At 37.2% G+C, this 25168-nt stretch overlaps 1 protein-coding gene across 1 annotated transcript in view; it reads left to right on the top strand.

Moving 5' to 3' along the window:
- The window catches only part of Prdm5 (PR domain containing 5), a 196996-nt gene that overhangs the window by 61974 nt on the left and 109854 nt on the right, over positions 1-25168 (top strand). The window contains exons 4-6 of the mRNA XM_013515254.1: positions 3579-3701; positions 20781-20955; positions 23469-23643. Of these exons, the coding sequence (XP_013370708.1) occupies positions 3579-3701; positions 20781-20955; positions 23469-23643 (473 nt within the window). The remainder of the gene's footprint in view (positions 1-3578; positions 3702-20780; positions 20956-23468; positions 23644-25168) is intronic.

Consider the following 25168-nt stretch of genomic DNA (forward strand, 5'->3'; position numbering starts at 1 on the left):
ATAATAGCCATCTGTCTGGAGCTTTCCTGATCTGGTTGTGCTGGAGAGAGCAAGGATGGCTTATATTATCTTTGGATTTCTGTTTTAGACAGGATGTCAGAGAGGAGAATGCTGTGGTAAGGGGAGGAAGATGAAAGTCGTGTGAGCAGGTAATGAAATGTAACAACTTTAGGCAAGCACGAAAGATTGGGATGGTGGAATAGAAATCCAGCCCTTGAAAACTGGAAGGCAGACAGGCCACAGAGTGAAGGCTGTGGGTATGAGTGTTTGGATCAAAGGGGCAGTGACTCTGTTAATGAATAAAGAAAGTTATTTCAAATATGAAGGTGTAGGGAACATATAATTTGTTGCCGCCTGTGATAGTCTTGTTATGAGAATCAGAGTAAATCAGTAAAAGCCAATTTGCTTGAATCGAAAGTGGCATTTCGGAAGACTTTTAGTATGAGTTGTGCATTTCTCTTAAGATGCCATGTTATGCAAGAATGTCCACTGAATGGACTGATGAGGAAAATGAAGTACTAATTCTTAGTAACTGAACATAGCTGGGGGAAGAGGACCTGGGAAAAAGCTGAAATACATAAAGAACAAACAATACTCCTGGTATAATATCAGCTGCGCTTACTATAATAAGTCACAGAGAAATAGTCATTATGTTTCACATCTTTGAAGAAAGAATTGCAAATGTCAGACACATCTGATACATATTGTGCTTAATACCCAGTAACAAATGTTTGACTGGGAAGGACCAAGCTAGTGTGTGTCAAAGTAAGGCTTTCTCCTCAAACAGATATGCTGTTGACAGACGCATTGGTGTGTCCCCACATGTGATCCCTGGTTTCAACCACAGTCCCTGTTTTTAAAGTTTAGTTCTCTTGAGAGAGATTTTTTTTTTGTATCTAGTGGCCTTAATACCTGCTGTGCATACTTTAGCCCTTTGTCCCTAGAGATAGTTTTGCTATGGTGGCTATGGGGATATGTGAAAGGAAGGACTTTATTCTCAAACATTTAAAATTATTTGTTTATTCTGCTAAAGGAGATGTGAACTAGGGTCCTCTATCAAGGAGAGATGGCAAATGTGCTTTATCTCTACTCAGCACTATTTCTGGTTTCTTGGCATTGCCCAGGGAACAGTGAGGGTTCTGAATCGAGGGATTCACAGGGAGGTAGGGTGATTTTAATGTGGGTTTGTTATTTAGGGAGAAGTGTAACAAAATTCCACAGCTTCACACCTAAGGAAATGAAACATAAATATGAAGTACTTACTGTCCTAAATTCCTCTGTCAGCAATTATAATATTGAATGTTAAATCCCCACTTCCCAGTGAGGCTCTGGCATTTCATTAGAGAGATTTTTAAAGGATTATGGAAGCTCCTTAGGCTTTTAAGAAAACAGAAATTGTTTGAGGAACATGACATTATATCAGATAGTAAGAGCAGGCAAACCGAATTTTTTCCTGCATAATATATGTTAGAATCCTGAAATAGCAATTTTTGCAATGCAAGAAGCAGATGATTTTACACCACATTTTTGGTGAAAATAAACTGTATATACCCACACTGACTATATAGATGAGTTCCTAGTGTGTTTGTTGGCGCATGATGTGGCATCCGCCAATCCGTCTGATCTCCATGACCCCTCCTGCCAGAAGCTGCTCCTTCTGTTTCAGCTCTGGGCCTCCGTACTGCTCCTTGGCAACATCTAATTTGTTTCTAAACTCAAAGCTTTTCTGCTTGCCTTTTCCTTACTGTTTCCCCTGCCTGGAACTTCTCTCCCCAGGCCTTTCGCTCCCTTTGGAACTCTTCTGTGATTTCCTTATCAAGAAGGACTTACACTACCGCCCCTTCTCATAGGGCATTTTTTCCATTACTCTTTCTCCTCTGCCTTCAATTTCTTCATGGTGCTCCTGTTCATCAGAGGAAGTTGTTATTTTGTGTTCGTTTACTTTTAAGTGCTGTGAAATCAGGTTCTTGTTCACAAAAGGATTCTTATTCCTTAGTTAAGAACTCAATAACTGTCTAATGCTCAGATGGTTCAAGTGTATCATATAAACATATGTTTTGTTGGGCTGGCTGGCCTTTATTTTATAAAATAAAATTTTGCAAATCTAGAAGTTGTTTTTTTCCTTACCAGAACTCTGCAAAGATGAGATGGTAGGCTTTACCTTGTGTGCCTTGGTATTGAAGATTTGGAGTACTAATGACTCATTCCTTTTTCCTTATCTGGTGGATTCCAAGGGTATATAGAAATAAAATGAGAGTTGAATGGAGATTGATATATGTATATATAGCATTACACCAGACAATGTAGGGGTTTTGTAGAAACTAGATTTCAAGCAATTTGGTTTCAAGAATGTCCAGTGAACTAACCCTTTTTTGATTTGAATGTGTAGTAGGTCTGACCAGCAAGGGCTTATGGGCTGAAACAGAAGTCCTAGAGAGCACCGTCTTACTCAGCAGTGTACCAGTGGGCTGTGGAAAGACAAAATTGCACTTTTTCATATGCTTCCAAGAATGTGAACTTATGTACCATTGGCTATCAAATTCTCTCTGGTTAGATTTACAAGTTCTCCTTACATGGTGATGATTCAGTGAGCAGGCAGATGGAGAAAGTGGGGGGATATTACCTGCTTCACATCCCTCAATGGGAAAACAAGCAGTACTCTCCTCTTCTGTGGTGCAAAAGGGAAGGGTTGCAGTTATAGTCACTATTGGGTTAATAATATCCCTTAGTTATTGTGGGCTGATCAGGTCCACAATCTCCTGAACAAGTACATAGCAAAGGATAAATAAAAAGAGGCAAATGGAATGATTTCAGAGCTCCAGGAGGATCAAAACCCCTCAAGAATTTGAGATTCTCTTGGGGCTGAGACCATGACTTCTCTGAGTGGCCTGTATTTACTTAGTTATCAAAAGAAGGGAGGGGAGTACTCAGGAAGGGCAGAACCACCTAGGACTTCTCCAAGTAAGGTATTAAATTAATCTACCCAGGAGTGTGATGCCTGAGGCTATACTCTTTATCCAGCTGAGATTGAATACAGGTGTCCTTGGCTGTGATCTTGTCTTATCCTTCAAGGCTTTCTAGCTTCTTATAAACCTTAGTAGGGATTATTGACTCACCCAGGTTCGCTTACTGAGTCCACTGCCCATCTCCAGGCAAGGAGCCTAGGCCTTGGACAGACTCACAAGTAAACATGGAAAGCCAATTGGTTAATTTAAGTCTTCTTCACCGCTGCTTTGTAGTGGTCTCCATAAAGTCACCCCCTGAATAACTGTGATTATAACACAGTTATTAAAGTCTGTCTACAAAGATAAGTAATTTTGATCAGAAAACAACTATCAACACTGGATGTTTCAGAGAGTTGCTTGCAATTCTGAGTCATCTAGGTATCTGCCATATTAGAGAGTAGGCTCTGTTTGTACCTGTGTTTGAGAGAGGAATGCTTATTCATTCAGCATCTATTTGACACCTGTCAAGAAAAAGTTGCACGCTCATGAAAAAAAAATCACGTCTTAACCCTGATACATTTAGTATGGTTAATACTCTTTCAAGTGGAGACTTAAGAGCCTTTTATGTTTCAGGTTCGTGGGAGTAAAGGAGAAGTTCTATACATTTTGGATGCTACCAACCCACGACACTCCAACTGGCTTCGCTTTGTTCATGAGGCACCATCTCAGGAGCAGAAGAATTTGGCTGCCATTCAAGTGAGCTTCCTTGCTTTGTATTTGTACTACGTATTGTGAGGGGAATGAATTAATTTATAACTGTACTCCCTGTTTTAAATTTATTTCCCAATGACCTGCTTCAAATAACAGTAACTAACTCATAAAAGTGGAGAAATCTCATCTAGTCAGCATATGCAGGAAAGGGCAAGCCTAGCTATAAACTAACACCATATCACTCACTTTATGAGAATTCTTGAGGGAATGAATTATACAGTTTGATATTGTCCTTGGCAGATCTTGCTTTTAAGTACTTTTATTTCATTCAGTGAATGTTTCTTGATAGGTATTTTGGTTTGGTAGTTTTTTGGTTCATAGTACTATAATCTGGGTTATGGTTTGAGAAAGGCTTCATGGAGGGAGTTCAGTTGAGAACATTCCCCATAGGTAGATGTTGAGCCTGTAAGTTAGGGTTCTTCAGAGAGACAGAACCAATGAGAGATATTTATGCATGTGGCTATGGAGATTTATTTTAAGGAATTGACTCATATGATTATAGAAGTTATCAGGTCCAAAATCTGCACAGATGATGTCCCATTGACTCCAAAGACTAGAACCAGAAAGTCTGCTTTGAAGGCCAACTAAGCAAGCAGAGCCAGTGGGCTCTTTAATTCAAATACTGTCAGGCAGAATTCACTCCTTTTGGGAGTGGTGTGGGGGTTAGACTTTTTTCTATTTAGACCTTCAGCTGATTGGGTGAAATTTACCCGTATTATGCTAGTGAGTACACTTTACACAAGCCTACTGATTTAAGTGTTAATCTTGCCTCAAAACTGTCACAAAAACAGCTAGAATAATGTTTTGCCAACTACCTATCACCACATGGCCCAGTCAGGTTGACACATACAATTAATTATCATAGGCAGGAACCATGTTTTACTGAGTTCTGTTTTCCTCTGTCCTAGTATACTGCTGCCCTTAACACTGGGCTGTGAGACAAACAGTGAGGTACATTTAGGTGATCTCTCAATGGAAATGAAGGCAAGAAAATTAAAAAATGCAGCTTTTTCAGAGGCTCTATAATTAAAAGGTATTGCCCAGATAAGTAAGTATATTAAGTAACATTGTATTCTGGCAGAAAATTAGTTCACTACATGTGAAAGTTCAGTCTGCTGAATCCTAAGTTACAGAAAAGAGAGTAAAGCCATGTTTATCATAATAAAGAAGGGACAGGAAATGAATAAGGAAATTAACAATATTTGTGTATCTACCATATGGATTGTTCTAGAAACTTCGTGTACATCAGATCAAAGTTCATAGTAACTGTGATAATTTGGTAATTTATTGATTTCATTCAACTTGGAGTATAAAATCAATAGTAGCAAGAGGGAAAATGTATGGAGTTTCAGTTTCAAAGCAACCAACAAAGTCACAAAAATATGCCATTTCTTAATCTTTTTGTCTGACCATTTTCTTTCAGGCTATCTAAATGTTAGATAGTCATTGTGATTACTCTATGTATGTGGTAAGTCTTACCCAGCAGCTGAACTGGGATGGAAAATAGGATCTTCAGTAGTCAGGGGTATTGAAGCCACTTTTCATATTATTTGTGATGTAACATAGATCCAGTCACAAGTTTAAGCTGATTTTTAAATTTTTTATCTGTGTAGGTGTTAATCTGGTCTTTTTTCAAGTATTTTTTTATTTTTTCATGACTTCCTGAGAGAAAATCATCTCACGGGATCTTATGTCATAATTTTAATATATAGACTTAGCTTGTTTCTATGTAAATATTACTACTATCAGGATTATCTTGAATATGAAATTCACTTAAAGCTGATTACTTTGGAACGTTCTCCATTATTGTGTTTGTAGACAATCTGATTCTCCTTTTTTCTTACCTTACGTTTGAATAATTGTTTTAAGCCTTTTTCAAATTTTTTTGACTTGAGAACTTTGTTCCTATTGGCTGTCATTTCCATAGAGTCAATAGCTTTCTTCGTTTTCTAAAGTTTCAAGGTGTTACATGCTCAGCTTTGAGTTTTGCCTCACACTGCTTCAAGTAATCCTCCCGTGAGCACATTCCTTATCTGTGCATTGTGCTTATCACTATCCTTTAATTAGTGGAAAGCTTGGTTGACACATGTTTATCTTGATCTTTTACTATGCAAATTTGCTATTGTACTGTGCCGTATAGTTCATCATATTGTAGACAATTGTATGCTTTTATTTTATGTTTTTGTTTTTAGTAATCATGTTTCCTAAGACTCACACAGTTTTAATGCTCCTTTGGCACATTCACAGTACTTCCCTTTCTCTATGTCAACTCTATTCTTTCCTTAAAAAGGAATATAAGTTTACAAAAGAGGACAGCTGCAGTTTTGGTATTCCAAGACATTACTAATAACTTAACAAGGGAGCAAGGTGAAGATGAGAATAGAAAGGACTAGTGGCTCTGCGAAATTTTACGCTTGAATTTAATTACACTCTAAATCTGTTCAGTGGCCACTGTGAGAGTCATTTGGTGCAGAAATAGTGACAGTGGCTTTAATTTCTTTTACTATTGTTTTGCCCTCTCTTAAATGGGGGATTAAGTGCACTGTTACCATGTTCTTCGTTATGCAGCACAATAGGGATTTTTGTTGGCTCCCTTGAGGTAAACTCTTTCTTATTTGAACAGTAGCAGTAGTAGCCAGTTGCTGAGGCTTCAGAATCACATCTAAGCAAGGGGCAAAGAGCATAGCGGTTGGGTCACATGGCTGAAAGCTATGTCAGCCTTCTAATTGGGTGGGATGATCTCCTGAGGCTTGCATTCCAGAAACACTGTGTTGGTAAGAGAAGATCATAATGTTTCCTGCATTACATTATGAATCACTTACATTCCAAATTGCATCTGAAATTTGGGGTATGCAGGAAATTTTTTATTTAAGCTGTATGTCCCAGGAGTGGAGCAAATGAGAAACATTTGTGGCTATGTGGCTTACTTGGTGGAAAACGTCAATACTTGGTCCAATTTTTTTGGACAAGGGATTAAGAATTTGAGGTCTGTTTTGGCAGAGAATTGGAACTCATTCTTGGAGACTTGATTATATTTCTAGTTTTGCAATTTATTTGATTTTGGAAAATTTGCTTTGGAAACGATGATATAAGTATCTGAATTACTGAAGAAGGATCTAGTAAGCAAACAATTCTTCCCACATGCACACTTTTCACAATAATCAGTTAAACTGTATATTCAGACTTCTGAAAAGTTTCCAGCTTTGACTAGAAAATTGTAAATGTGAACGATGTGGCTTAAAATGAACCAAAAACATTCTTAGGTCCTATAAAAAGGAGGTGATTCTTATTAAATGTTATGTTGGTTGCACTTACAATAGTATTTGAAAAAAAGTTTATCCTAATCAGTGTTTTGCAGACTCTTAAACTCTTTTTTGATAGAAAATTAATTAAACTTACTCAATGAATATTAAAAAAATTCCATTTATAATTAGAACTTTAAATTTTTGGAAATTTCTGAGATAGAATGTTATATCTCTTTTTCTTAAGGACATGTTCCTTAAAGACTATTTGGTTCACATTGTCAGCATTAGTGGAAAGGTGACTCAGTGTTTTAAGAAAAAAGGAACACATGGAAAACCTTTGGTGACTCATTTACTTTATGAGGGATGTCAGGGTATAAGGATGCTCTCCATGAGTTGAGAAAACTGGGTATCAAGCTGATATGCTAGCATAGCTTAATTCCAATTCTGATGTCATTTTAGATTCCTTGTTAGAAACAAAACTATTTTCTCATAGATTATTAAATTTCTTTTTCCTGCCTTGCCTGAGGGTGGACCATAATAGGCAGTGTGGACATACATGAAATCAGAGTGATTGAGTAGGGGATCATATATGAATCTAAAGCAGAGAAGCAATTTAGGTTTTTTTAAAGCACATATAGGACTTTTTCTATTGTCGCCAACCCACTAGGATCCACAGGCTTATCAAATCAGTCAGATAGTGTTGATGGACAATTCAGGTAGAAATAAGGCCAACTAAGTAATCAAGCAACAACAAAATAAATATCACCATGATTTATCACATACACAAAATAACAGTTTCTTCTAGTTCTTCTCTATTTCTGTTCCTTATAAGATTTTGTACAAATGGTATGTGAAATGCTCCCAAGAGTCTCATGTGTTCAGAGGTGAAGCTTTTGGAAGGTAACTGGATCATGTTGGTAGTATACTCATGCACTCAGGAATGTGTTGTTAGAAGTGTGTCACTGGGGCGTGACCTGGAAGTGTGTATTCTTGTTTAAGACTCCTCCCTTCTCTCTATGCTTCTTGGCTTCTAAGGGTTGAGCAGTTTTTCTCTGCCATGCCCTTCTAAAGTGCTGTTTTTTCCTTGGAACAAACCAACGATGGACTGAACCTTATGAAGCTATAAACAAAAATAAATTCTTTTAAGTTAAAGGAGGTGAGTATTTTGTTACTGTGATGAGAAAGTGACTAATACATAGTATATCTACAATATTTTCTAGAATCTGTCTGCTAAAAATTAGTAAAGTATAAAATATTACTCAGATTTCCCATTGCTGGGACAAAATACCCCACACCAACAACTTAAGGAGAAGAAGCTTAACTCATGGTTTCAGAGGTTAGTCCATGGTTGGCTGGATCCAGTGCAGGAACATCTTGCCAGAGGGTATAGTGGAGCAAAATTTCTCACTTCATGGCCACCAGGGAATAGAACAGGGCAAAAGTGCCAGCTAGAAATATATTTGATTAGGTGGGACATTTCTGTGTCTTTCATCTGAGAAATTGTAGAGGCAGTTTCCTCTTTTATCCCCACTGAAGACGGACCTTGCTTCCCAGGGTCGGTGGGGGAGAGGCAACCACAGAGAAAGAGATATACAGGAAACAGAGGATGATCTGTAAGCTGTTGTAGTCTCTCAAAAGTAACATATAGCAAATGACATCCCTTTTTTGTCCAGATTTTACTTACATAATCCAACCCTGATACTGTGCAGGAGAGGACTACATGGGGATGTGAGTACCAGAGGTGAGGCATTATTGGAAGCCATCTTCAGGGTATGGTAGTGATCAGTGGGAAACATTTGTATTATGGAGGAACTGGGTGAAATTAAGGGAAAAAACTGGCACTTGAGATAGAATTAGAAGAAAGACAGAACCCAGTCAAGCTTGGTTAAAATTAAGAAGGGCAGTTCCAAGTAGTAGAGTTTTGTTGTCTGATAGACTTGAGGGAGATTCCTGACCTTGACCTATGTTCACCAGCTGAGCAAGTTGCTTATTCATTTAATCAGTAGCTACTGAGCATCTGTGTGCCATGCTTTATGCTGAGGGATGGAGATACTCTGGCTAGAAAGATGATCAAGTTTATGCCTTCATAGCCGTAAGAGTAATCTTTAAAACTGCTCCTCCTCATCAATAGATTATTATAGTGCCTAGCTCATTAGATTTTGTGAGACTTAAATTAAATGAGCTATTACATGTAAAACACCAGGCATCTATCCCTGCCAACATGTTAGCCAGTGTTTTCACTATCATTACCTTGCCAGGTATATAATTTTGTCTCTGTATGAAACAATAAAAATCTATAGTGTCTCTGGTAGCCTTCTCACTATATGTAATATAATTCTGCATATATGGAAAACTTCTCTGTCGATATTCACCGCTGAAGAGACATCCTGTGATATGGAATGACTGAATCCAGTCCTGTCCCCAACCACAGCCACAGCAGCCTGTGCTCTTGCTGCTGAGGTTCTTTGTAGTTTAGTGCACAGGAAACATCCTCCCAGGCCACCTGGTACTTTCATTATGACACTGTACTTATTGTGGCTGTGTGGTCTGTCTTCTCTATGGAAAGATAACTAGAATGGTATAGGCATAAGAAATTTCCATGGGGGAAGGCGTCTTACTGTGCTCTGTAGATGCTGAGACCTTTATTTAATATAGTGGTTTTGCAACCGTATAGAGAGGTCAAAAGCTATCCTGATTATTTGTTTATATTAAGGCACTTTTCAACTTCTTAAGAAGCAGGTTTTGTGCAGGCTGGTTCTTTCCAATAGGAAGTATGTAATTTGCCTGCTCTGCAGACATCCCACTGGAAGTGCCGGCTGTTAGTGGGTACTGCCAGAGAAATCATGGCCTTAGAAAGCTCATATGCTTTCCATATTTTTGTAGCCCAGGAATTCCTGCCTCTGTGATAACAGCCAAAATGAGTTTAGTGAGCTCAAGTGTCTTTGTTTGCTAATTTATTTGGAGCTTTTGGTAATAAGATGGGTGATAGGGAAAGTACGAAGTAAAATCAAATTTGGAAATTATTCTTTTTGAGGAGGAAACTGGCACATATCCTGTTCAATAGTTAATTTAATATTACTGATTTAACATTGCATTCTCTTTAATGTTTACACCTTTGCAAATTTAAAACATTTACAAATATTTAATTTATTCTTAAGATCTCTGGAATAGGAACATGAATTGACCAGTATATCTATGGTTTCTGATGACTGTATTTCCTATTTACATGTTTGTTTCAGTCACTAGATGGAGTTTCCCAAGAGCAGTGTTGATGTCAGCCTGTGTTTCCCAGGGCCTTGTGCCTCGCAGGCGGTTGGCCTCTTTTCAGTCCCTGACTTGCTTCCCTTCTGACTTGGCACACCTAGTTGAATGTGCCTTGTCAATTTGGCAGCAGTTTATGTCTGTTTCCTTTAAAGTAACGGAAAGCAAATGCTTCCACTTGAACTCTGGCCTGCAGTTTATGTGCATGTGAGTATTTGGTCTGGCAGCACGTCAGAGTTTTACTCTGAGTGCTGAGTGTGTGTGTGTGTGCACACGTGCATGTGTGTGCACATTGGAGTCTCCAGTGCAAGTATTTTTATCGCTTCACCAGACTGCAGTGCAGCCAGTAGCACCTCACTGTTAATGTCAAAAGCCCTTTTGCAAATAACACCACACACAAGCAGAGCCTTTGATTCAGATACTCGGCTGATTAACAGCCAAGGCGTTCAGTCTGGACTAACTCAGAGCACTGGGACATGAGAGTAATAAAACAGTGCTGGTTAATGGGAAAGGAGGTACTTGCTGTGACGTGGTAGAGAGCTCTCAGATCCTAATTAGTAAATATAACAAAAGGTTAGTATTTGAGAACTAATCAACACTGCATTAAATACAGTAGAATTATTTTTACAACTCATAATGTTTTAGAAGCATAAATTAAAACTAATAAGGTTTTAAACTTTTTAGTTCCTAGAAAGTACAGGAAGCCAACCATTTGCTATAGATACAGCAAAGCAAACAACATGAATAGCCCTTTCTCAGAAGAGGAAATTAAACAATGATATGTGTTATATTTTTCAAGTGAAACTGAAATGTTTATATTTTTTCAAGTGAAAAAAATACATTTTCAAATATATTTTATATTCCTTTCAAGTGAAACTAAAATCCCTATGCCCCTGAATTAAGCATGTTTATCACTTCTTGTGGGACAAGATTTTCTGAGTTGGTGCACATGAAAGAAGAAATGATTTCGTTTTTCAAAACTGGAGATATGGTTAATGGTGACTTTGGATTATTTTTAATAGTTGTCATTAAAATAGTCATCAGATTGCAAATTGAAGTAAATTTAGTGGATATAACACAAAATATTAGAAGTGGCCACTCAGTTCTTTATCAGTGGAAGCTGAGATTTTGAGTAAAGCTTCCTTTCAAAGAAAACTGGACATTACCCAGTGCATAAAGAGCTTCTCATAGAAGGGGTTAGCTACTAGTGAGAAAAGCAAGAGAAGATATGAAGTTGTACATTTCATTGCTAAATTAATAAAGTATTCACGAGAAGGTATATATTTTCTCTTATAATTTATATATCACTCAAGTAATGTAGTTTGCATAACAGAGGTCCACTGTATTCTGCTAAGAACATTACATTTGGAGGGGAAGTGTTATCTTAGAACCTAGTCTATTTCATCTGTAGAAATTTCATGATTTAAGAAAGGCAGGTGAAAGAAAAGAAAGACAGTTCTCACTGATTTTTAGGTTGGTATGTGCTGCTTTATTGCATCAGGAAGGTATAGAATCTGAATGAAAGAGGAATTTGAAGATGTACATGTGGCTTCCTTTCACTTGGAGCTTTGTAGACTTTAGCAGATATCTAGAAAATAATTAAATCGATCATTATTATGGTTGATTTATGTCAAAGCTATGCATATTGTTTTATTAGTATACTTAATTAAATGAAAATTCGTCTGACTAATGTGTCTATGATTTCTTAAGTTAGTATTTAATGATTCACCTCAGTGCATAGAGATGAAAACAGCAGTGTTTCCTTCTTTCCTTTCCTGCAGTTAATTAAGTCCTTTGAGAATGGTTGTGGCCATTTTATGATGGTTTACACATTTGTCTGTTGTATTAGTTTTGCAGACAGGAGACAGGAACAGAAAGTGGCACGGTTGTTTTTGCTCTACACCTACTCTTCTCCAAGCAATACTATGTAAGGCCAATGAGGCTTCTGAGATTTCCTGAAGTGAGTCAATTCCATGGCCGTTTCTAAGCTTTAGAATGTAATGTGATTTCATGTAGCTTGTTTCTCTCCATATCAAATTTAAAGAGTATATTATCAAACATACATAAGTTTATGTTAAACTTTCATATGTAGTATGTTTTGTTTCAATTCATGGTAGGGCCAATATCATGTTGTCTGTAAAGGTGACACATAATTATCCTTTGGAATATTTTTCAACTTGCTATAGACTGAATCTTGTCATTTTTAACTATGTTAACATTATCTAAAACCTATAGGGAAACCCCATCATAATGTTTTACTTCTAGAAAGTCAGTCAGTAAATAAAAACAAAACAGAACACACATGCATACACACAGACACACAACTCTTTGTCCATGCATACAAAGTGAAATTTGATACTTTTCACTTTGGCCCATTATAAAAACTTGTAACATTATTGAACTTTTGCATCAGCAGGTGCCTCACAGATCGAATATATTTCTCTGCCTTTAGTAGTAAAATCCCCAATACTAGATTGGTTCAGAAAGCTCTAGAAGGCCATACTACCAGTTGTTTATGGAGGCCCTGAACAGACTTAAAACATCATTTTACCTATAGGAGCACACACTTTTCACCATGTGTAATATCTTCTGCTTCTAGGATAGTATGTGTTAATATCTCTACTTTTTGTTATTTCTTTGGATTTCAGAAATAATGAGTGCTTCTTAAGATTTTGATTCTCCTCAGCTTTATAATGGGGAAGTAGTTTTTGTGGCCAGTTCCTTTGGATTTGGTGCTGAATGGAAAATCAGACACAGCAATTCCTGGGCTTGTTGGTGGTAGCATGGTAGAAGTGGTATTAGAGAGTGGCAAATTTAATAGCTGGGTGGGTAGAATAACCTCAGAGCAATTGTAATAAACACAGTTAACAAGAATGTTTACTATATAATAGATATTATGCTTGCACTTTACATATATTGTCTTATATAATTCTAACAGAGTCCCTGGAACTAGTAGTAGGATTCTTACCTTGCAGATAAAAAAACTGACTCCAAATGTACAGAGCTTGGAAGTGGTGGAGCAAAGCCTTTCACCCTCAGCAGTCCGATGTGTGATTCAGATATTGAGATTGTCTCAGATAGAGGGAGCTAATGAACACAGCAGTCAGTTTTCATATGGAAGACTAAGGAATACCTGAACCCTTGAGAGCAGTGATGAATATGTGCTTTAAAAACTTTTTTCTGTGGTGCTGGGGATCGCACCAAGCATTCCTCAACATTCACAGCTCCGTACAATTGCACTCACTCTCTTTCCTTTCTCCCGTCTGTCTTCCTTCAGAACAAAACTTCCGCCTGTCTTCCCCCTCCTGATGACCGCTCACACTGTGCATTGTCTCTTCTCTCCACTGGTATTTATTCTTTTTCCTTTAGTTGTCCATATGCAGCGCCTCCATATTCTCATCTCTGAACCACACTTCCCACACTCCCCTGGCTTCTGTGTCCCTCTGGACTTCTGGTGGTTCTTGTACATGATGCAGTACTCTTCTCGTGAAGCCACTCAGCACTTTTTATACCTCCTTTTGGTAGGCTCCTTAGCAATGTTAGGCGCATACTTATGTGGTTAATCTTGATTGTCAACTTGACTGGATAGAGAAACCCCCTGAAGAAGTGAGTCTATTGCAAGGGCACTAACCTCACCAAACGGGCCAGCTCACTGATGATTTCATAGCTGAGTGGCTACTAGGAGGTGGGGCTAGTTGGAAAGTCTAGAAAAGGACGGTGTCTAGTCCTTGGCCCCATCCTTTATGGCTTTTTCCAGTTTGTTCTGCTTCCCAGCTGCTGTGAGTTGGGCAACTTTCCTCCACCATGACCTTCAACCAGGATGTCTCTGACTTCGAGCCAGCTAACCATGGACTGAAACTTCTGAGATCATAAACTACAATATGAGTGTCAGGCATTTTGTCCCAGTGACTGAGAGCTGACTAATACAGGTGCCATTGACAACTACATCTCCATTTTGAAACACTGTTTTCCTTTGGCTTCTCTGATACCACCTACCCTCTTGGCCACTCTTTTTCATTCTTTCCTATGCTGAAACACCCCTAACTGTTGGCAAAGTTTTGAATTTGTAAGAGTTTGTTAGGATTAGGGAGGTGAGTCTGTAATCCTTTTTGTAGCTCATTCTACTTCCCTGAAAGACATTCTTGTGTTTAGTGCCTTATTAATTCAAAAGGAAATGGCACAGTCTTTTTCTCATACTTAGCTCATTTCAGCAGATATTTTGCTAGCACCATCAGCAAGGAATGTGTTGTGTCAGATACAGAGGTTACACAAAGATGAGCAGTGCTTGCTCTGAAGGGGCTAACGATCTGTGTGGAAGGGAGGAGGCAGGGAATGGAGAGACCTCTGTTTAGCTAATTTTTATATAATATATTTTTTCCCTATAATCTCTTCTTTGGTGGAGGGTACAACCCAGTTGAAGATACAGCTAAGTATAGATAAACTGAATAAATAGTCCAGTAGAAACAGCATATAGATGGTTAGGAGATGTTGATGCAAAGACCTGTCGCTTAGATTTGCTTACACAGTTGAAACACTTTTCTGATGTGATAAATCAGTTCTTGGTTGGTTAATAGAAAAAGTTGCTCTAGTAGGTGATCATAGAATTGATATTTCAAGCAATTAATTTCAACTAAAATTTTACAAATATGCATTTATTTACCAGCTGGATAATCTGTGAGTGATGCCTTCTTGGTTCTGAGCATAGAGTTTGCTACTGTATTTTTTCATAACTATTTGGTTTAGTGTTCAGGTTCACTATTTTTCAAGTATTATGAATAGACCCTTGCAAAGACACCTGTGCTGAGAATTCCTAGAAACAGTTGAAATTTTTTAAACTCTGATGTCTTTGGTTTATTTGAAATTTAGTTGAATCATGTAATTGTGGCAGGTTGTCCCAGTGTTACAAACAAGTGTGGGGACATGCATACCTAAGTGTGGGAGGCAGGCATGCCAGTCATGGGGTGGAGCAGAAGGTGGCAAAGCAGAGGGCAGCTTCCTGCTGGAGAACACTTTGCCTTGGCCACCATTCAGCCAACTGTAGGTTGGGCAAAGTGTCAGTCAGATCTAGAGGCCAGTAAAGGGAGGCTGGTCAAAGAGCTTCTGACGTCAAAAGAAGCATGTGTGCGCAGTGGACCACAGTCTGCTCTCTGATCACAAGTGTATAAAATGCTATACACTTCTATACACGAGTGTATAGAAACTATTTCCTGCTGCACTGTTTTATTCTAAAATTTCTTGGTCTGTAAATATTGATTACTTTTTTTTTTTTTTTTTTTTTGTTTTTCTCCGGTACCGGGAACCGAACTCACAACCTTGCACTTGCCAGGCAGGCGCTTTGCCGCTGAGCTAAATCCCCAGCCCCTGATTACTTATTTTTATTTATTTATTTTTTTTTATTTTTTTTTATTTTTTGGTTTTTCTCCGGTACCGGGAACCAAACTCACGACCTTGCGCTTGCCAGGCAGGCGCTTTTGCCGCTGAGCTAAATCCCCAGCCCCTTATTTTTAAATTAATAAAAGGAAGTATAAATGATTACCTTTTTTTCTGTCCAGAGGCACTATTTCCCAGGAACACATTACTTCTTTTTCTATGCGGTAATCCTTTTTTCCTATTCTCTGTTCATTCTTTTCTCCATGATTTCAGATTGTGAGGCCTTCCAAAATGCTCTGAACACCTCTGAAAAAGATATGTATGTATGCTAGTAAGTTGAGATTGATATTTTGTTTATAGAGCTGATTTTTTTGGTTTAATACAGTAGTTTATTCTTCAGAATCTAATTAAACTATTTTCCTTGCTCTGCGGCTGATTTCGATATGTCATTCACAAAGAGACAATTTTATTTACGTTTGTTTGAAACTTCATTTTTCTTATAGGACCTGATAAATGCAATCTCAACATGAAATTGGTGTTTTCTTTTGTTCTTTGTTTAAATGCATCTGTTGTTTCTCTGAGTATCGTTATTTTTTTCTTGATTTCAAGATACTTCCTTTTCTCAAATAAAAGAATTTTTTAAAGTATTACTTTGCTTAAATTATTGTGTCAGTTACTTTTGCAGGAAGACAACTAGTTTATCACAATGAAGTTTTGTTTCTTTCTCATGCAAGTGTAGAGCTACCAGAGGCTGCAATTCTGTCCACCATTCGGGTGCACAGTATCTGAAGGAACAGCCCTTACCTAACACATGTATTTTCTGGCAGAGGGGAAAGAAAGTAGTGGTCAAAGCCTTTGCTTGAATGTGGTTTAACTTTGTTTCTGTTCATCTTGAGTCAGGGCAGGTCACCTGGTCAAACATATATCCAAGCAGCACTGAGTCCGATGGCAAGGTGGGAGCAGAGTGAATGAATTGGAATACTTGATCTACTAGCGTTAGCCATCCTTTGTTTGATTGTTAAACTATTTCTGCAGATGTCCTTTGAATTTTGCTATAGAGATTATTTCTTCTTGATGCTTGTCAGCTATGTATATCGAACTCTATAGAAATGATATTGATACGCATCTTGAGGCTGACTCCAGGTTTTGGGAAAATGAGAGTAAATGAGTGGATATTAAATATGAAATTTTTACTCTTTTATCCTACTTTCTTTTCTTTACCTTTATCACTTGTCTTTTGCTGTTACTGATTACTAAGTGGCAGTCTGGAATTTTTTTTTCACTAGTATAAATTGTTAATTTCTAAGACAAAGAATTGTTTTGCAGATGATTTCTTTTTGCTTAGATCACTTGTTAGGCAGTTTAGCTGGATAGCATGGATTTTCAGCTTACTACCTTTGCAATACACTAAATTGTGCCTCTGCCAGCTTTACAGTCATTATTCCTTACATCACACACATGCAGACAGAAGCCTTTCCAACAAGGAAACAGAAACCAGTAAAGTCATAGATAGATGGAGCTGAAATACCAAAGCATCCATGGCCTCCTCCAGAGTGATATTTATGGCACACAGTGGGGATCAGTATTTCCTGGTGAAACAAGATAGATCTGCTTTTGCTGTTTTGAAATAGTACAATGGAACCCCCAACACATGAGTTTATGAAATCTATCCTAGTGAGGCATGGTACTTGAGACAGGACAGTGAGAAACTGTCAGAGAAAGTTGGGCTTTATAAATAATGCCGGATGTTGAAGGGAGATAGAGAACTTGAAAAGTAGATGTATCTCTGAGTTATCCAGGAGTAAATGTTTTTGTGGAGTGGTAAAATCAGAAGGAATTAGGACTAGAAGGCATCTTGCATTCATTTGGTCCTCACCATCGCTACAATGCAGAAGTAGCCACTGTGATAAAAAATCACATCGAATGATGGCTTACATTGCCCTGTAATTTTGGAGAAGAGGCCTGCCAAACTTTCAAGCTTGTGTAGCCCACCTTTTCAGTGGCATTCTCTTTAAACATTGTGTTAATTTCACACTGATTTGTGTAGAAAGACTTGCCCAGCAAACAAGTTATGATACATATAATTATATTTCTCTTCATATCACAATTATGGAAAATAGAAAATGTGGCTGATTCTTTGCAGCCTGTTACATTACCATTCTATTCATTAAAGTTTTAGCTGGTGTATTGAAGTTTTCCTTTATTATAGAGGCCGTCTATAAATATATTATGTCTTATGATTATAGTTTAATATAATGTTATTGTGTTTTATAATTAAAAATTATCTTGTCTGAGTGCTATGAAAGCCACCACACAGTTAGTGACTAATGTGCTAGAAAGAAGTTTCAATTAACTTTCTTGGATATTGATCAGATAAACAGTAAGATTTATGGTAAGTACATAGTTGCTTCCAGCAACCTTCCAAGCAAGTGGCTTCCAAACTCTGGGAAATGCCACTTCTGATTTAATTTAAAGAGATTGTATGTATGTATGTATTAATTGTTTGCTGAACGTCTTTGTTTCTTGTTTATTTTTATTGCACTCAGAGTAACAATTGTATAGAACTTAATTTACTGTTTTTTAATTAGCAGTAACTCCAGAGGTTTAAAATTTGAAAACTTCCAAGACTGTTGTAAATATTGCAGGAGCATCTTTCACTTAACTATATCTAGTGGGTAGATTATCTTTGGTGCCTTGAACTTACACAATATTGCATGAATATGAAAATCATTTCTCACTCTTTCATGAAATTTCCTAATATGTATATTTTATTGAAATTAGAAAGTAACCTCTACATGTAAAACTACAAGTTAAAGCAACCTCTATGTGAATATCCTCCCTCTCTTCTTCAGAATGACTAAACAGTTTGATGTACATCTTTGCAATGTTCATAGGGTTCTGCTTGTGTACATCTGTGCACACTCTGTGCATTCATTGCACACTCCTCTTCCTTCTTGTTCCCTTCCCCTCTCTCTCCCTACCTCTTTCCTTTTGTGCTTCTCCTCCTTCTTAACATAAGTGCTTAACATATTGCCAAAGGAAAGAAGGCACTGGTTCTCTGACTTGTGCTTTACTGATTTTCACTCTTGAGTGGAGCTTATTTTCTTTGTCCTTTTCTCCCTTTGCCCACCATGAAGGTTCAATAAATTCAGACTCTGCTTTGCTTCTGTTTATCCTTAGTAACCACTTTAGGAACTGTCCCAGAACAATTGCTCAACTTTGTAAAGGAGGGAGAGTCTGGGTCCTTTCTTCTGGGGACAGCCAGCTATGCAGCCCGTTTTCTGGCTTCCGTGGTGATTGCCTTGGCTTCAGTCCCAGAGAGGCATTTTGTACCAGTTGATTCCAAGTATAAAGTTTCTCTGGGATTTCATTTATGCAGTATTCTTCTTCTGTGGCTGTTACCGGTGAGGTTTCCTGTCATTTTCTATCATTTCCATCATGTCTGATTTCTGTCTTCTAGAATTTTTGAAGAAGATTGCTGTGTTGATAGTGGACCTTATATTCTATAATTTCAGTGGGGTTTAGGGAGGACAAAAGCGTGAGGCATATGTGATGGTTCAGTCAGTATGTTGAACCTCCTAGAGGTATAATCTTTCTGCTATTTCTACTCTAGCTTTCTTGAAATTCTTTGAGGAAAAGAAGTTATTTGCACAATACCAAGAATCAACAAATAGCATTACTTTAAATTAAAAATCTTCTCCATAGCAAAGGAAACAGCCAACAGAGTGAAGAGGCAATCTGCAGAAGGTGAAAAAAGTTTTGCCAGCACTCCTCAGACAAGATTACTATCTAGAATATATAAAGAACTCAGAAAAATTAAGATCCCCCCAATATAAAAGTCCCCATCAAAAATGGTCAATTAAAATAGAAACTTCAGAAGAAGAATAAGTATATAAAAATGTTCAAAATCACTAGTCATTAGAGAAATGTAAATTGAAAAAACACTGAGAATACTTTACTTCAATAAGAATGGCCATCATTAAGGACTCAAAAAACAACAAATACTGTAACTGTTAGGAAAAAGGACCCCTTTGATATTTTGGTGGGAATGTAAAGTAGTACAACCTCCATAGAAATCATTATAGAGATTCCTCAAAAATTAACTAAAAATAGAAATTCCACTTGGCTCAATTATGCATCTGGGCATCTTCTTCAAGAGTCAAAGTCATGACAGTGTAGTGACCCATGAATACTCAGGTTTATAATAGCACAACTCACAATAGCTAAATATGTGAATGGCTTATATGCCTATCAATAAATGAATGGAAAACTTAAATATGGTGTATTTATATACAGTGGAGTGTTCTGCCATAAAGAAGCATAAATTTGAGTCATTTATAGGAAAGCAGATACACCTTGAGACCATAATATGAAGTAAAATAAATCATACTTAGGTTAAATGTTGTATGCTTTGTCTAATATGGAAGGCACAGAGGTTAAATATTGCAGTTACCCTAATATGAGAGATCCCAAATATAAATAATGTAAAAGAGCAAAATAAAAACAAATTGTAGGAAACAAGGAGGTAGATTCTGTGGAGATGGGGAAAGGGATCTGAGGACAGAGGGAGAGAGGAGGGGAGAGGGGGCAGGGGGGTAAAATGATTAAGATGTGATACCTGCTTATACCAGTTCCTCTAGGTGAATGTAGTTCAACAGAAATGTATCACAAACATATGCTAGTAAAAAAACAAATTAAAAAAGGGTTTTGTTCGCAGTTCCTCTGCTTTGTGTTGGAATTTGAAGGATTTATTTTTCTATTTCAGTCTTGCACTTAATGTCTGTCATAATGAAATCATGGAAGGCTCATTGCTGTCTGCCTAGGTGTGTGAACGACAACACTGCCTGACAGCATATTTATGGGCTTGCAAGGCATTTCTTGTGAAAAGCTATTACTGTTGCAGAATTCCCTTTAACATTTTTATATAACATTTTTATATAACATTTTTATATTCTTACTTCATTTGCATATATAAATTCATTTTAAATGATAGATATCTTTGTGTCTTATTTCCAAATGACTGAACAGTTTCACTTTCCATTTTCAGTATCTAGATCAGGTAGAACGTAAAAAATTGTAATAGCAACTGACCATAAGCACATGACACTCAGTTAATACATCTTAAAATGATTTCTTAGGGACCACCAGAAACTAACGACTTGCTGATTCCTCTGTTTGTTTGTTTCAGGAAGGCGAAAACATTTTCTACTTGGCAGTTGAAGATATAGAAACAGATACAGAGCTTCTGATTGGCTACTTGGACAGTGACATGGAAGCTGATGAAGAGGAGCAGCAGATTAGGACTGTGATCAAAGAAGGGGAAGATGAAACTTCTAAAGGACAATCAGCAGCTGGCAGAAAAGGTATTACAACTTTAACTGGGGGCTGGGGATTTAGCTCAGCGGCACAGCGCCTGTCTGGCAGGCACAAGGTCTTGAGTTTGATTCTCGGTACCAGAAAAAAAAACAAAAAACAAAACAAAATAAAACAAAAAAAACTTTAACTGGTGTTCTGAGAACATAAAAGCTGTAGAAGAAATACAGTTTGAATTATATTTGCATTGTAATGGAGCATTGTCAGAGAAGGAGGGGATGGAGCTCTGTGTACACCAATGAGCTGATTAGTCTGAAAACACTGAGTAGGTCACTTTCCCAAAGCTGGAGAGTTTAATTTCTTGTCTGCACATGGGAAAGGATGAGTGAAGAGATAAAACGTATAGGAGGGGGCTGGGGATTTAGCTCAGCGGCAAAAGCGCCTGCCTGTCATGCGCAAGGCCGTGAGTTCGGTTCCTGGTACCGGAGAAAAACCAAAAACGTATAGGAGAACCCTGCTGGATCCTGGAGGACTGAGCCCTGGGCCTCACTCTTGTTTGAGGTCTTTTGGGAACCCTGAACTTCTGGGATACTCTTTCTGTTCTGATCACAGAAGCCTGCCGGATTTCTAGTTTGTCTTATTTTGATGACCAGTGACTTGTGATGGCCATCGGTCAGCCTTATTTAAACTTGTCCTGCAATCTAGGAGATAGATATCACACGCTTGTGAGCTGCTGGAAAAGAAACAGTTGGGGTCAGAGCTTGTGCCTGTTGTGTTTCATGTATGATGAAGTGTGAGGGAAATGTGAATGATGTCTCATAGATATTCACATTTTGTAATAGGTTGTGCCTTAGAACACTTGGGTTGGACTGGATAATTTATGAAAAATGGAAATTTATTGCTTACCACTCTAGAACCTGGGAAGTCCAATGTCAAGCCACCAGCAGATTTGGTGTCTGCTGAGGGTCTGTTCCCCACAGAGGGCACCTTCTGCCCTTGTCTTCCTATGACAGGAAGGCAAACGTACTTCCTTGCACCTCTTCGTGAGGCACCAATACCATTCATGAGAGCAAATACCTCTGAGAGGCCTCCCTTCTCAATATTATTCCACGGGGCTTACGTTGTACTATGTGTGTTTAGCGGTTCACAGGCATTCAGACCACAGCAGGCTGATACTTACTGTACAGTATTTTTCCATTTTGTAGAGCAAAACCACTTCAGAAGTAACACTGGTTTTCGCAGTTGCCCTGAGAGTAAGGCCTTTCAAAGGAATTTCCAATTCCAGCTGAATGTCATTGGCTAGAAAGTCTGTGCATTCTTTCACCCTCGCCAGCTTGTTTCTGTTTCTTTGCTTCAATTGGATTATTTGAAAGAGCAAGGAGGACAGGCTCAGCATATGATATTTTTCAAATATGCATCATACTGTTAGGAACATCACATTTTGGGTGATGACATTTACTTCTGCATTTATGTTTTTTGGGGCTATTCTCTCCATCGCATGAAAGAGTTCTTATTGTGTTCATTTTTTAAATTTACAAATAAAATATTCCCATTTACCTCTCCCTGGCCTGATTTCTGTTTTGTTATCAAGATAACAATTTTTATTATTTTTGTAAACAGAATTCACAGAATGTTAAAAAGTTTGTCTAAACATATCAACCAGGTACTTGTATTATTGCTATTTTTGTTCTAGAATTCTTAAAGGCTCATTTATAAAAGCAAACTAACAAAAACTCCGGCAAAAGAAATAAAGAAGCCACTTGGATCTCTAACAATTGAGAGTGTGATTGAATAAATTACAGTACCTTTAATTTAAAAATACTGACTTGAGATGTTATGTGGAAAAAAAGAGCAATGTGAAATTGTGTATAAAGTGTGATCATAAATGTAGTTTTTCCTGTACTCTGTGTAAATTTTGTGTGTACAAAAGATAAAGGCATGTCTGGAAGTATAGCACTGTCTCAGGAAGATGAGCTTATTGGTGACTTTTCTTTTCTTTTCTTTTCTTTTTCTTTCATTTTCTTTTAATAGCACCTGAGAAATGTGAACAGATCTTAGTCCATTTGCAGACAACAGAGCCTCACTCACCCCAGCTGCTGGAGTCAGCACAGTGCTTTTCTTTTTATGATTTTGGTCTTTTTTTTCACATATATGTTAGATTTGGTAATTCAAAAATTTACTTCAGTTGGATTTTTCTTCTTGTGAAACAAAGTGTGAAGGAAAGATGGACCATTTGGGGGAAAAGTTTTGTTTTGCAATTCAACCTTTGTAATAACTCCTTGGTCTGAACTGTTAAGATAGGATAAACTAAAAATTGAATTTGATTTTGTATTAATTCAGTGAAACCCAAGTAAATGATTTTAAAAATAGTATATGCCCCTGTTGTTGTTGTCCCTGTAGTAACACTTTCTGTTATTGTTTTGTGGACAACACTTCACAGTCATAGAAAAATAAGAATTTCTCTACTAAACACAATTAATTTGATTTTAACGCTCAAGCAAAAACTAGTAGTTCTTGGCTCTGAATTTCCATCTTGTAAAAGTGTTTCCTCATCCATGTTCAGATACCCTTTGCTGTGAAGAGGACTATGCCTGTCCACAGTGTGACTCGAGCTTTACCAGCGAGGAGATTCTTGCTGAGCATCTCCAAACATTGCACCAAAAGCCCACAGAGGAGAAAGAATTTAAGTGCAAGAACTGCGGGAAGAAATTCCCAGTTAAGCAGGCTTTGCAAAGACAGTGCGTACATTAAAAAGTACCTTTGAAATTACAGCTAACACTTTAACTGTTCCATTCATCTTGACTGATAGCTTTTAACCTGTGTGTGTGTGTGTGTGTGTGTGTGTGTGCGCACGTGTGACAGAGACAGAGAGATTAGACGTTCTATATTGGCATTAATTAATCTTTTCTCAGGGTGCAATCTGTTGCTTTTTAAAATATTTTGATTATGAAGTTACAAGGAAATAGTTGTATGCTAATCAGTCATTGTCCCTTTAATGACTTGCCATTCAATATCAACCTCATTGGTTTACTAATCTGAAATGCAGATATACATAATTTAGCCCATGCTTTGAGGTAATGTGTCCTAAGTTTCAATTGTCAACATTTGATATTCCCTCTAAAATAAAGTTTTAAGAAATGGAGAAAGTTCAGAGTGTGAAGAATGCAAAGGCATTTTGGGAAGAAATGTTTATTTAACAATAACTTTGGAGGAATAATTAAATGAATACAGAATATGACAATATGATGAATTAAATGATATTACGCACAGCTCTGAAGTCTTTATTATCATAACGATCTATATTAACAATGTATCATCCTTTTGTTTAAATATTTTACAGGATCATCAATTATTAAAAGTGATCATGAGTTATGTTTAACAGAATATCATCATACATATGAATACAAAATCTTTTACATGGGCTTAATATTCTTTTTTGTTTCATTAAAGTTCTAACATGATCTCTATATTAGGGTCATTTCCATATATATAAATAGTGTTACTTAAATTTCCACATTTCCATATGTATAGCATTATATTTCCATATTTCTATATATATAGCACATATATAGCACACAGCACTATATAGTTCTCTATATAGCACTATACATAGGACATACCTATAGCACTATATATTTTTATAAATATATATAATGGTATATATTCCCATATATTTAGCACCAAATATACTGCTTATAAATTTGAGAATAAAAATTTCTCCTTAGACCTAATGTTTAAAAAATTAAAACCTTGTAGCAACAGATTGAACATGTAAAGATTCTGTTGGAGTTTCTTTTAAATTAACTACCTATGTTTATAGCAGCACACTTCATAATATGTAAACCTTGGAAGCAGTATATATGTCTATCAATAGATCAGTAGATAAAGACAATATTGTATTTATGCACAATGAAGTACTACTTTGTTATAAAGAAAAAAGACTTCTATCATTTGTAGGAAAGTGGGTGTACCTGGAGAAATAATATTAAATGAAATAAATCAAACACACAATATTAAACATTTCCTGGTTTCTCTTATGTGAGAAACTCAAAATATAAATTAAGGGCAAAATAAAAGACAATTGAAAATAAGGAGATAGATCTTCTACAAAGGGGAAGAGGATCAGGAGGTAGAGGGAGAGAGGGAGGGAAGGGGGAGAAAAGGAATTAAGCTGTGTCATCCACGTGAACCAGCTCCACACCAGGACTGCCATCGTTATGAGCTGCAGACGTGCTAATAAAAAATGGAAACAGAAAAACTAAA

This window comes from Chinchilla lanigera, unplaced genomic scaffold (genome assembly GCF_000276665.1).
Source record: "Chinchilla lanigera isolate Chin_1 unplaced genomic scaffold, ChiLan1.0 scaffold00027, whole genome shotgun sequence".
Taxonomy (NCBI): domain Eukaryota; kingdom Metazoa; phylum Chordata; class Mammalia; order Rodentia; family Chinchillidae; genus Chinchilla; species Chinchilla lanigera.